Source organism: Pipra filicauda, unplaced genomic scaffold, assembly GCF_003945595.2.
Source record: "Pipra filicauda isolate LSUMZ 115617 unplaced genomic scaffold, ASM394559v2 scaffold498_size1627759_pilon, whole genome shotgun sequence".
NCBI lineage: Eukaryota > Metazoa > Chordata > Aves > Passeriformes > Pipridae > Pipra > Pipra filicauda.
In genome coordinates this window covers 986,625-1,000,243 of record NW_024104640.1, presented here as the reverse complement: position 1 = coordinate 1,000,243, position 13,619 = coordinate 986,625, and the positions used below count along the sequence as shown (strand labels likewise).

Genomic DNA, 13,619 nt, shown 5'->3' with positions numbered 1-13,619 from the left:
AAATATACATTATATAATAAATTATATATAATAATAAATTATTGGGGAATAATAAATTTTATATATAAAATAGATAGATTTTCCCCAAGTTTCTGCTTCAAGTCGCTGCTGAAAGTGGATCTTTGGTCTGTGGGAGGCACTGGAAGGGCTCAGGTATTTGGGTTTCTGCAGGAGAAAAGGCAGCCCAAGCTCCCTGGTTTGGGAGATGAATCTTAGGAAGATAATGAAAAAATAGCAGTTCTCTATTGCTGCAAATCTCTCCGTCCTTGGAAAATTCTGGAGTGCTCACAAAGTTTGGAAAGGGGAAGAAATAGCTTTTTAAGATGGCAGAAAAGTTGGGATGGAATATCTTATCGTTTAAATTCTCTTTATAATTTTAAATATAAGCTCGTTCTAATTTAAATTATAATTTAATTAACTTATAATTTAAATTTATATAATTTAATTAAACCATAATTTAAATTAACTGGCTAACTTGGCAGTTTTGACTACACCTGTGAATACTCCTTTTTGGTTAAAACTGGGAATTTTAGGGATTTGGCATTGTTACAAATGGTCCCACTTTACATGAGTTTTCATGTGCAACTGATGGCTTTTAAAAAATACAGCGACTTTTTAGAGACTCTCATTTAGAGAGAACACTTTAATACAGAAATCTTTGTATATACATTAATTACAGCTCATAAAAAATAAGTTCTGAGTCTTTACACCGCAGTCAAACACAGATACGGGTTCAAATCCATCCCTGACTCAAATAAAGCAGCAATAATCCAAAGCAGAAGAAAGCTCTGCTCTTCCAGTAACGTTTATCCTAATCCAAAATCCCACCTCCCTCCTCCAACCAGACTGGAATTCCATCACACTCGTGTTTTGCAGGGGTTGGGAACCTCAGACAAAGCCCAGCCCAAGAGGAGAAATCGGAGTTTTATCTGGAATTCTGGATCAGAGAGGGTGGGGCTGAAGTGTGAGAGCTCAGGGAGGGTCACTGGAAACAGCAGAAATTTGGGAATTTGGCTTCTCCAGCGAAGCCACTGTGCCCAAGGGCTGGAAACAACCTTCCTGAGTCACAGTGTGATCAGCTGGATCCATGTTCTGACTCTGCTCCTGCTCCAAACCTAAACCCAGTTCTCGCTGGAAACTCCATAAAATCTTGAGTACTTTGAATCCAGGGCAAGTTCCTTTCTCCCTCTTTTATTTTTCCTTAATTTTCTCTCTCTCTCTCTTTTTTTTTTTTTCTTCTTCTCCCCTGGTAGAATTTTTGCTCTTGAAAAAAACATTTCTGGGAGCTTGACCTTCCAACCCTGGATGCCGAGCACAGGGATGCTCCCAGTGCCAGTGGCAACAGCACCATTAACAGCAGTGCCAACAGAGCCATCCCAGCTGGGCAACGTGCCCAGAGTGATGCCAACAGGGCGGGGGGGATGAGGGACCCTCGGGAATGAAGCAGAGTGGGAAAACTCATCCCCCAAAACCAACCCCTGGTTCCCAGGAGTGACCCCACAACAACTCCCCGGGGGGAGCTCAGGGAGCACCAAAGGGAGGGTGGGGAGTCCTGGAAGGGAGGAATCCTTGGATGTTGGTGGAGCTGAGGGGCAGGGAAAGGACTGAGGGAGGGGTTTGGTGGGGCTGCTTTGCTGGGTTTCCCTGTCCCAGGGCAGTGGAGCAGCTGGAGCTCCATGAACTGGCACAGCCGGAGCTCTGGAGCACTTGGAGCAGCACTTGGAGCTCCTGAGTCTCTCCAGCTCTCCCTGCTCACCACAGGGATCTTGTTTAACAGGGTTACTGAGAGAATCCCATCCCAAAGGATCATTCCAGACCCGTTTCCAGTGTGTCACCTCACTCAGGTCATGCCTAGTTCAGACCTCGAGGACACCAACTCCTCCCCAAGGGTCAGGGAGGGTTTGTCTTTCTCCAGAACTGACACTTCTGCAATGCAGGTTCCATCCCAGACCCCTGGAGGAGCAAATTTGTTCTTCAAATTTGTTCTTCCTTTGCACTGATTTACTCCCCAAATCCCTGTTGCTTTGAACTCCCTGTGCTTTTGCTGCTGAGAGGGACACGTGAGGGCTGAGAGGATTCCTTGGCACAGATGAAGAGTGTCTTGTGCAGTTTAGGATGACGTGTGAAGAAGGTCTGGTGCGTTGTGGAGGAAGGAGAGGGGCTGGCAGAGATCCCAAAATGGAGCCAAACCAAGGTAACAGTTCACATTCCCTCACCCCCTGGGCTCTGTGCCCAGAGGAGCAGTGTGGGTGCAGCCACTCCTTGGGTGCTGGCCCAGGAGCTGGGATGTGTTCAGCAGCTTTGGGAACTTACTCCCAGTCTACACCTCAGTGCAAAGAGTGACTCTGCTTCGTTTCCTCTTGGGCAGCAGCTCTGTGTCATCACCAAAATGTTCCTCCCTGCTCAGAGTCCAACCCTTTTCTTCCCAAGCAGCTGCCAGTCCGTTGTTCTTGTTGGAAGGAGAAGAGGAAGATGATCCTGGATGCCTTTGCCAAAAGTGGAGGAATGGAGGGGCAAGCAAGTTGTCCCTGAAAACATCTCCATCCAGCCCTGGGTCAGAAACTTCAGACTCGGGGATTCATTGGGGGTTTTAAAGCCTGGGTGGAAAAGAAGGAGTTAAATCAGAGGGTTCCCGGGGCTGTTTCAAGGAATTACATCCCAAAGGAACTGCTGTTCCCGCTGGAACTCGGGTTACCTGTGCTGGAGGTTTGCCTTTGGGGACTGGGAGGTGAGGGGGTTTCCTCTCTGGTGCCTGGAACAAAATGCAGTTTAAATGTCACTGGGTTTTCCTGCCTGAGCAGCTGCAGAACCTCCCCAGACCTCGGGTGTCCTCATGGATTTACCACAACATTTCCCAGTGGAAATGCTGCAGGGGAAGTGGATTAATCTCTCCACGTACCAAATTACCACCAGCCAAGGGGGCAGATCCCTTTCAGAAGCCACTGGGCTGTGCTTTTGCTGCTGAGGGGGACATGTGAGGTCTGAGAGGATTCCTTGAGTATCCAAGAGTGTCTTGTGCAGTTTAGGGTTATGTGGTAAAAAAAGGTGACTCTTTACTTAAAGAATCTGTGGTTTGAATGGCTGTGAGTTTTAATTTTTATATTAAATCACGGTCAGAAACTGAAAAATACTGTTTGGCACCTGATAATCTTTTGCTACTCAGAGGAAATGTGGGAGAAGTGCAGGGCTGTACTTACAAACTTCTCCTCTGGGTGACATGAGGCTGGTTTGGTGGAAGGAACAGGAGGTGGGGGACCTTTAGGCCTCAAGGCAGGCTGGAAAAAACAGAACAGAAAACATATTGGCTCTCTACACACACTGTGCATGCCCGTGGTCCCACGGGAATGTGGCTGTGCAGGAAGTGCTGCCTGGCCCTGAGAAATCCCTGGGCTGGAGCTCAGGGATTGCCCAGCCTTTGGGAGCTGGTTTGGGATGGGATGTCCTCCCCAAAGCCAGCAGGGAAGCAGGGACATTCCCTGGCAGGACTTACAGTCTGGAGCTGGGGTTTGTTCTCCTGAGGTGGAGGCACAGGGAGCAGGAGTTTCTTCCCATCCACCTGCAAACAGGGAACAGTCCCGTGGGATGGAGCCCTTGTCTCGTGTGTTGTCTCCCTGTGTCCCTTTCCTGTCACCCAGGTCACTCAGGGGCTCAGCCCCACGTGCTTTCCCCACTCCCAACCCACTGGCATTCCCAGCACTGCCCTCTCAGCCCTGGAGAAGCATTTGGGACCCTGGAGGAAGAGGAGCCCACTTTGGCTGGGGGGTTTTGGTGGCTGGGACAGTCCCAGACAGACCCAGCTGGCCCAGCACCCCCCTGCCCTCACCTTCTGGGCAGGCACTGCCAGGCCTGGGGGTTCTCTGCACCTCTCCTCTTGATCCACAAACACTTGGTTGGTGGCTCCAGGTCCACTCCTGTTCTGGTGGCTGTAAAATATTTCATATCATGGTAAATCTTACCTTGACTGAAGTAAATAAACTTGCAGTTGAATGCCTGCCTTATTCCCAGTGGTGTTTTATAGCCATGGCCCTGCTTTTTTATTGTATTTATTAAGGATTAATCTTGATTAATTTGATTAATCTCGCGTTTCAAATCTTCACTCCTCTCCCAAATATGAGAATTCTGAAGCAGCTCAGCAAAGCTCAAGGAGTTCCTTGGCTTTTTGGTTTCTGATTCCCCCCACCCCCTTTGAAAACTGGAAGTTAAACCCATCCAGGTATTCCATGGCTTTGGTTTGGGGGTTTTTTCAGTCAGTGGGGAAGGATTTACCTCTCCTTGGCCACTCGGAAGCGGATGAGCAGCACTGCTGCAGTGGCTGTGACAGCCAGGACAGCCAGCACCCCAACCACGATGGCAATGCCTGCCAGGGAGAGACAACAGACACTCCTTAAACATCCCAGAATCCTCGAGCTTGGACAGAGATCCAAGAGATCCACTGTTCTTGACAAGTCTCCCATCACCACCACTGGCAAAGGAATTTTTTTCCCCAAGGTCTGGACCCTGTTTGTCCTCATTTTGTGGCTTCTTCTTCTCCTGTCACAGATGGAGATGGTTTTGCCAGATTTGAAGCCTGTGCAGGGCTAAGCAAACCCTGAACAATCCCTGTCCTTTCCATCCAGCCTCAAAGATCCTTTGGCTGTCACTCCTCTCCTCTGCCTCCAAAAGGTGTTATCCAAAATTGCATTCAAGTGAGGTTTCCTTCACAACTGTCCTTCAACCAAACCCTGATGTTCAGAGCTGATGGTGCTCTGGGGAGTGTGGGGAGAGGACAAACAGATTTATATTACAAACAAAATAAAGGCTGGTTGGTTTTGTTCCCAGACAGATGGAAATCTATCCACAAAGTCTTTTCCTTCAGAGGTAGATCCGTTAAAGACCAGCTGCCTGCAGATGATAAAGGAATTTGTCCACCTCCCTCACAGCAAAGCCTGTGGGATCTTGGCTCCCCTCTGAGGTGACAGTGAGCTCCTTATCCCAGCATGGAGAGGGGAGAAGCTGCTCCCTTCCTGTCAGCTCAGAAAGAAAAGTCCTTGCTCTGCTCGTTCCTACAAGCAGCAGGGGCTTCAAGATACTCAGAAATCACCTACCCTGATATCCAATATTTGCAAAGAAATGGGATTTTAGGTTGGATATCAGGGGAAATTTCTCCAGTGAAAGGGGTGTTAAGGCTGCCCAGGGGAATAGTGGAGTCCCCACCCTTGGAAGTGTTCAAAAAACCTGTGGGTGTTCCCCATTAGTGGTGACCACGGGGGTGCTGCTGGGGGATGGTTGCACTCCACGACCTTAGAGGGCTTTTCCAACCTCCACAATTCCATGAACCAGGCTGGCCCCCAGTGCTGGGCTGTCTCCCTGGAGTTCACTGGTGGCTCCCAAGGTGTGGCCGTGCAGCACTTACTGGTGAAGGCTGAGGAGCTGTCACAGGTGGGTGGGCCCCATCCTTCCTCACACTGGCACTGCAGCTCGTGGTCACACACCTGGGGAGCACAAAGACCTTCAGCTTGGGAGTGGGAGTGAATTGGGATGTCACTGGGTGGCTCTGGTGAGTCTGTTGAAGCTCTCAGTTTAAAATTTGGCTCGGAGAGGAGCAGTTTTGGGGGTTAAAGAGCCCTGGGGCTCTGCTGGTGTGCAGGTGAGAGCTGCAGTACAAGGCAGGGTTAACCCACACATCTCTAGGTCTCTGAATGGCCACACATTATCTTCCCAACCCCAAAATGACCTAAAAGAGAAGAGCTGTGGTGCTGTGGCTCAGGGGCAGGGCCAGACACAGAGTCTGTGTCCACCTCTTGTGGTCTCCTTGGTAAAAATATCGATTTTGTCTCAGTTTAGATTTGCTTTCATAAAAATATAAGAAGCTTCTGCCTCCCCAGTTTTTACCAACTCCCATCCCAGTGACTTAAATACCCTCAGCAATAAGGTCTGCAGCTGATATGCATCATTTTAAAGTGAATAGCATCAAATCTCAGATCTTACAGCGTGTCCAGAACACTTGGCAGAGCAGTTGGTCGATCTAAAGACCTCCTCAGTATAGACACACTCTCCGTTGCTGCACACCTGAAATGAAAGGTTCCCGGAGGGATTCAGAGCTTCCAGAAGGTGCAGAGCTGGAATATGATCATGTGAAGGAATGAAGGGCACGAGGAGACGTGGGAACAGTTCTGCAAATCACCTAAACCCACCTTAGGGGGTTGATATTTGGGGATAATTTTTCATCTGAGCTTTGGGTGTTTTACAGCAAAGGGGAGTGACAAAGATGTACAGACACCCCTCCCCTTCCAAGAAGAAAATTGGGAATAGCACTTAGAGATTCCTGGCACATCCATGGTGGGAATCACTAAATGTAGTAATAACATTTATGATCTTCTATATAAAACCTTTGTACAAAGGGGTCTTTCTGTTGCCACGTATGTTTGTGGCAGGAAAAAAATAAAGGGACAGCAGCCAAGGCACAGGAATTTGGAATCATGGAAGTTCCTGTTTGCTTTGCTGCTGGTTTGGGGTAGATGTAGGGAAAACCAGCAGAAGTCTGGTGTCAGCTCAGCCTTGCCTGTTTAAAGTTATCCTTGAGAATGAGCTAAGACTGAAAGAGGAGGAAAAAACACGGAGAAAAATTATTCCCTACTAACCATCCCATTCCCGCACTTGGTTCCATCAAGAATCATCCCCAGGTCCTCATCATCTCCATTTTTAGGAAAACTTGCTTTGCAGGAATTAACAGTCACCAAGCTCCCCTCCCGGGGCATCTCCCTCCCTCCGGAGCAGAACAGCTTCCCACACAGTCTGTCTCTGCAAGGAGAACAAGAGCTGTTAAAACAAGGCCATGGCACAGCAAACCCCCCTCCACCCCCTGAGCTGGTCCCTCCTCCAGCTTGAATTCCAAGGAAACAGCTGCAGGAGGGAACTTGGGTTTGTGGTGGTTGGTGGTTTGAGCAGGTGATGGGTTTTTAATTCCTCTGGAGCTTATCGGGGGGTGATGTGCAGAACTGAGTGTTTAGGTGATATTCCTTAATATTCTGAGGGTCAGATCAGAAAATCCCTTCCCTTCCCTATCCCAAAATCCCTTCCCTGCAGTTTTGTGCACACACACACACACTCATCCTCTCCAGCAGGTCTGCCCACACCTCTGCCCACATTTGATCGTGATCTCCAACTAATTCTCTCAGAACTGGCTTTCCCACAACACCCAGACTGAACAGGAGGGGACACAGGAACATCTAAAACAGGGTGGGCCTGGATTCTGCCTCTTCATTGAAGTAGGAATTGTTTTTCTTCCCGAATCCCAAGCTCTGGAGCTCGGTGCTTACTTTGCCTTGCAGGGGAGGTGGGTGCCCTGCTCCTTCCTGCAGTACCCGTAGTACGCGCCCCGCTCGTTCAGGCGGTAACAGGAGGAGGGACCGTCCGTCGCCTCTGCGAGACAGGAAAAGGCCCTGGAATGAGTCTGGGAGCTCTGCCTGGCAGAACTGAGGATGTTCCATCTCCTCCACCTGCTCAGGAAATGGCCTTGCCCGCTTAATTTGCTGAATGAGCCTCTGGCACTTCAGCCTGGAGAAGGGAAGGCTCCAGAGACAGAGAAGGCTCTCTCTTTCTTTCTCTCTTTCCTTCTCTTTCTCTCTCTTTTCCTCTCTTCCTCTCTTTCCCTCTTTCCATCTCCCTTTCTCTCTCTTTCTACCTTTCCCTCTTTCCCTCTTTCTCTCTCTCTTTCTTTCTCTCTTTCTCCCTTTCCCTCTTTCTCTCTTTCTCTCTCTCTTTCTCTTTCTCTCTCTCTTTCTTTCTTTCTTTCTCTCTCTTTTCCTCTCTTCCTCTCTTTCCCTCTTTCCATCTCCCTTTCTCTCCCTCTCTCTCTTTCTCCCTTTCTCTTTCCCTCTTTCCCTCTTTCTCTCTTTCTCTCTCTTTCCCTCTCTTCCTCTCTTCCTGAGAGACCCTTCCAGTGCCTAAAGGGGCTCCAGGAGAGCTGGAGAGGGACTGGGGACAAGGAATGGAGGGACAGGAAAAGGGGGAATGGTTTTAAACTGAGAGAGAGCAGTTGGAATTAGATATTGGGAAGAAACTCTTCCCTGTGAGGGTGGGGAGGGGCTGGGATGGAATTCCCAGAGAAGCTGTGGCTGCCCCACCCCTGGAAGTGTCCAAGGCCAGGCTGTTCCAACCTGGGCTAGTGGAAGGTGTCCCTGCCCATGGCAGGGGAGGGAATGAGATGATCTTTAAGGTCCTTTCCAACCCAAACCATTCTGTGGTTCTACGAATTCCCGCTGTCAGCAGCCTAAAGACACCAAATTTGGATGTTAATTTGACAGACAGACATTTCCTCTTCCTGTATAGCCAAAAATACTTCCCCACCTCCATTCCAGTTCTCTCAAAATCATTGTGTGAAAGAGGAATCCCTTGCCCACTTCCCATTTCTCTGGAAACACTGCACTGTGTGCTCCGAGCTTTGGCTCATGAGTCACCATCGCTTGCAGTGCGAGACGGGGAAACAATGGTTGTGTGAAATAGAGAAATAATATTTATATCAAATAGAAAAATAGCAGTTATATGAAATATAACAATTATAGGCTAGAAACTAGAGTTTATTTTTATGGATGTGCTATTCCTGATTTACAACAGGTCCTTGAGGATTTGTAGGCACAGCTTCCCCCTCTCTTTCTCTCTTTTTCTCTCTTTCTTTCTTTTTCTATCTTTCTTTCTCTCCTTCTCTCTTTCTTTTCTCCTTCTCTTTCTTTCTTTCTCTTTCCACTTCTCTCTCTCTCTTTCCTTCACTCTTTCTCTTTCTCTCTCTTTTGCTCTCTTCCTCTCTCTCCCTCTTTCCTTCTCCCTTTCTCTCTCTTTCTCTTTTTCTTTCTCTTTCTCTCTTTCTCTCTCTCTCTTTTTCTCTCTCTTTCTCTCTTCCTCTCCTCCCTTCTCCCTTTCTCTTTCTCCCTTTCTCTTCCTCTCTTTCTCTCTCTTTTCGTCTCTTCCTCTCTCTTTTCCTCTCTTCCTCTCTTTCCCTCTTTCCTTCTCCCTTTCTCTCTCTGTCTCCCTTTCTCTTTCCCTCTTTTCCTCTTCCTCTTTCCCTCTTTCCCTCTCTCTCTCCTTTGCCCAAGACACCCCGATTGCAGTCCTGGTGTTACTCACGTGGTCCAAAGGCAGCCTTGCACTGGCTGTCCCTGGTGGGGCACTTGCCCATGTAACAATACCCCTCTCCAAAGCTGCAGGGGTGCCCATTGACCCGGAATCGATCCGTGGGGCAGCTGGCAGAGTTCCCGGAGCACATCTCGGCCAGGTCACAGTCGTCCTTCACTGCCCTGCAAACTGCTCCTGACTTCTTAAACTGAGGGAGGGGAGAGCAAAGCCAGCCTTAGCACAGGGCCCCTCCACAGGGCTGGGAATCACACTCGGCCAGAGCCGGAATTAGGGCAGAAAAATCTCATCCTGGCTGGGCAGGTTGTGTGAGGAGCAGCATCACCCCCAGGGTGGGTGGGCACTGGAACAGGGACAGCACCCAGGGAATGGCTGGAGCTGTGCCAGGGCAGGCTCAGGTTGGATCTCAGGGAAAGGTTCTTCCCCCAGAGGGTGGTTGGCACTGCCCAGGCTCCCCAGGGCAGTGGGCACAGCCCCAAGGCTGCCAGAGCTCCAGGAGGGTTTGGATGGTCCTCTGGGGCACAGGGTGGGACTCTGGGGATGGGCCTGTGCAGGGCTGAGGGTTGGACTGATGGTCCTTGTGGGTCCTTTCCAACTCAGCAGATTCTGGGATTCTGGGACCTGCATCTCCTTTAACATTGGTTATGACACCTGACAAGGAGAAAATGGGTGATCCAAGAGCTCGTTTCTCCAGGATGTTGGAACATTGAGGGAATTGTTTGCTGTGGGGTAGTTTGGGGTGGGCTGGTGAGCAGTGACAGGACCCAGGGAATGGCTGGAGCTGTGCCAGGGCAGGGTCAGGTTGGATCTCAGGAAAAGGTTCTTCCCCCAGAGGGTGGTTGGGCACTGAACAGGCTCCCCAGGGCAGTGGGCACAGCCCCAAGGCTGCCAGAGCTCCAGGAGTGTTTGGACAACACTCTCAGGGACAGGGTGAGACTGTTGGGGTGTCTGTGCAGGGTCAGGAGTTGGACTCTGATCCTTGTGAGCCCCTTCCAGCTCAGGCTATCCCATGACCCCATGATGTGCTGTGTCAGTAAGTCCAAGTGAAGGGGATTGATCCTATGGAAAGCTGTCCCTGCTCTCTCCAGGAAAGGCTGGCTGGGGAGGGGTCTCACCTGGCAGTTCTCACAGCACTCCCCGTGGGCACAGACAGAGCCCGAGGTCAGCTTGCAGGTCTCGGGGTCACAGCAGTCGTTGGTGCACTCCTGGGACAGAACAACAACCAGAGCTCTGGGACCTGCCACCACCCCCTGTCCCGGGCTGGCACGGGGGGCTGGGACCTGCACTTGGCTCCTTGGAAAGCACTTCCCAGGGAGCCATCCCAGCCCTGGGAGGGAGCGTGGGGAGGGCACAGAGCGGGGCTGCTGATCAGAGAATCAGAGAATTATAGAATCACAGAATCACAGAATCAGCTGGGTTGGAAGGGACCTCTGAGATCATCCAGTCCAACCCTTGATCCAACCCCGCCGTGGTTCCCAGCCCATGGCACTGATGCCACATCCAGTCTGTCCTTAAACACCTCCAGGGATGGAGAATCCACCCCTTCCCTGGGCAGCCCATTCCAATGGCTGAGCACCCTCTCTGCAAAGAAATTCTTCCTAATCTCCAACCTAACCCTCCCCTGGCCCAGCTGCAGACCCAGCCCTCTTGTCTTGCTGATGGTTGCCTGGGAAAAGAGACCAACCCCCCCCGGCTCCCCCCTCCTGTCAGGGAGTTGCAGAGAGTGAGGAGGTCTCCCCTGAGCCTCCTCTTCTCCAGGCTGAACAGCCCCAGCTCCCTCAGCCTCTTGTGCTGGTGGAAGTTGGGCAGGGAACTCTCTGGGCTGGTGACGTGGGGGTGGCTCTGTGGGACTCTCAGTTCCCGTGTCCCCAGAGCCCCCCAAACCAAGATTTCCCTCCTCCATCCCCCCACTTGCACACCGCGCTCGGTGACCACAGATCCCACAGAAATCCTTCAGCTGGATTAGAGCTCCCTGCCCCAGGAGGGACAGAAACCAGCCTGACCGAACCCCTTTGCCTTTCCCAAGGGCTCTTTCATTCCCAGGTACCTCCGGAGTGCCACAGTCACACTCCTCTCCCCTCTCCACGAAGCCGTTCCCGCAGGCCGGGGGGGAGACGATGCTGCTCACGTCGGGAATGTCGGTCAGGCACTCGGGCAGGTCGTTCAACAGGAACGTCTCAAAGCTCTGGAGGCTGCAGGAGCTGAATTCCCTGGGAATGAAGGAGCTGTCGGGGGAAATCCAGAGGGTTTACGTTAGGATGGGCATAGGGAAGGAGGAGAAATCCCCTTTGTGAGAGAAATACAGCCAGAGAAACTCACTCGTGAGTTCTCCCTTGTGGGAGAAATCAGCCAAGTGAGCATCCCCAAAACTCAGCTGCAACCATCTCTCCAAATATCTCTACTGAGAAATAAAGAGAGCAGAGGAAAAATAATAAAAAGGAATCATAGAACGAAAAAATATATGAATAAAATGAATAGGGGGGAAACGCACAGAGGAAATTTAAGATACGAAAAATAAAATGTGAAAATAAAACTAAGAAAGAAATCTAGAAGTAAAAAATAAATAATAATAAAATAATAAAATAATAAAGTAAAATGTATATAGAATAAATAGAATAGATATATCTAGAATAAATATAAATAGAATAGATATATCTAGAATAAATATAAATATGAAAGAATATAGATATAAATAGAATAGATAGAATAAATATAAATATAAATAGAATATAGATATAAATAGAATATATAGAGATATAACACACGCACAGACCTCCTACCCCCTCGGTCGCCCCCCCCCCCCCCACCCCCCCCCCCCCCCCCCTCCCCCCCCCCCCCACCCCCCCCCCCCCCCCCCCCGCCACCCCCCCCCCCACGCCCCAGTAGTGTACGAAAGAAGAATATATAAATAGAATATGTAGAGATATATCTATAGAGATGTATCTAGAATAAATATAAATAGGAAAGAATATAGATATAAATAGAATAGATGTAGATAGAATAAATATATCTATATAGAATATAGATATAAATAGAATCTATATAGATATAGATATAAATAGAGTATATAGAGATTATCTATAGAGATATATCTATAGGGATATATATGGAATAAATAGAATAGAGATACAAATAGAATATAGATAGACTATATAGAGATGTCTATATAGATATATCTAGAATAAATAGAATATAGATATAAATAGAATAGAGGTATAAATAGAATATATAGATTATATAGAGAGATATATCTATAGAGATATATATGGAATAAATACAATATAGATGGAATATATATAGATATATCTATATAGGTATATCTAGAAAAAATATAATATAAATATAAATATAAATATAAATATAAATAAAAATATAAAAATAAAAATAAAAATAAAATAAAAATAAAAATAAATATAAATATAAATATATAAAATATAAAAATAAATATAAAAATAAATATAAATATAAATATAAAAATAAAAATAAAATAAAAATAAATATAAAAATAAATATATAAAATATAAATATAAATATAAATATAAATATAAATATAAATATAAATATAAATATAATCTGGGAATATCTTACAACGACCTGAAATATCTTCATTTTTCTCCTTTTTTTTTTTTTTTTAAATATTTCGAATGGCATCATCTCAGAGGCCAAAGCTCTTTTGATTTTTGCTCCAAATCAAATTTTGATTTTGATTTCGGTTTGATTTTTTTTGATTTCGGTTTTTGGCGCCCGGCCCCCTTTCCCCAGCCGCCGTGTGCCCCTGACCTGACGGTGTCTGTCATGATGCAGACGCTGTCCCCGCACGCGCAGGCCCTGGTGTCGTGGCTCATGCCCAGGTTGTGCCCCAGCTCGTGGGCCAGGGTGGCTCCCACGGCGATGACGTTCCCGCTGTGGTCCTGCGGGGACAAGGGCTCGGTGGCAGGGCTTGGGAACAAGGAGAACGGCAGGGAAGGGAATAAAGGGCGCTTTGGATCCCATGGAACTGTGGCACTGCTGCGCCCCGGGGGGCTCCAGCCCTGGGGGCAGCTGTTCTAGAGATCTACAGAGACTGGCTAAAAGGAATAGAAATAGAATATAGATATCTATGGAGATATAGATAGAATAAATAGAATATAGATGTAAATAGAATATGTAGAGATATATCCATAGAGATATAGATAGAATAAATAGAATATAGATATAGATAGAATAGATAGAGATATATCTATAGAGATCTACCTAGAATAAATAGAATAGAGATATAGATAGAATAGATAGAGATATATCTATAGAGATCTACCTAGAATAAATAGAATAGAGATATAGATAGAATAGATAGAGATATATCTATAGAGATGTACCTAGAATAAATAGAATATAGATATAGATAGAATAGATAGAGATATATCTATAGAGATGTACCTAGAATAAATAGAATATAGATATAGATAGAATATATAGAGATATATCTATATAGATGTACCTAGAATAAATAGAATATAGATATAGATAGAATA

General features: G+C 47.4%; 1 protein-coding gene across 1 annotated transcript in view; it reads right to left on the bottom strand.

The window, feature by feature from the left end:
- Positions 1–662: 662 nt before the first annotated feature.
- The window catches only part of ADAM28 (ADAM metallopeptidase domain 28), a 25,739-nt gene continuing 12,782 nt past the window's right edge, over positions 663–13,619 (bottom strand). Inside the window, exons 5-18 of the mRNA XM_039386642.1 lie at positions 12,889–13,019; positions 11,156–11,333; positions 10,224–10,313; positions 9,103–9,298; positions 7,299–7,401; positions 6,621–6,780; positions 5,968–6,048; positions 5,393–5,471; positions 4,267–4,357; positions 3,824–3,923; positions 3,491–3,556; positions 3,198–3,275; positions 2,696–2,752; positions 663–2,597 (exon numbers count right to left, since the gene is read on the bottom strand). Of these exons, the coding sequence (XP_039242576.1) occupies positions 2,565–2,597; positions 2,696–2,752; positions 3,198–3,275; positions 3,491–3,556; positions 3,824–3,923; positions 4,267–4,357; positions 5,393–5,471; positions 5,968–6,048; positions 6,621–6,780; positions 7,299–7,401; positions 9,103–9,298; positions 10,224–10,313; positions 11,156–11,333; positions 12,889–13,019 (1,443 nt within the window). The 3' untranslated portion in view covers positions 663–2,564. The remainder of the gene's footprint in view (positions 2,598–2,695; positions 2,753–3,197; positions 3,276–3,490; positions 3,557–3,823; positions 3,924–4,266; positions 4,358–5,392; positions 5,472–5,967; positions 6,049–6,620; positions 6,781–7,298; positions 7,402–9,102; positions 9,299–10,223; positions 10,314–11,155; positions 11,334–12,888; positions 13,020–13,619) is intronic.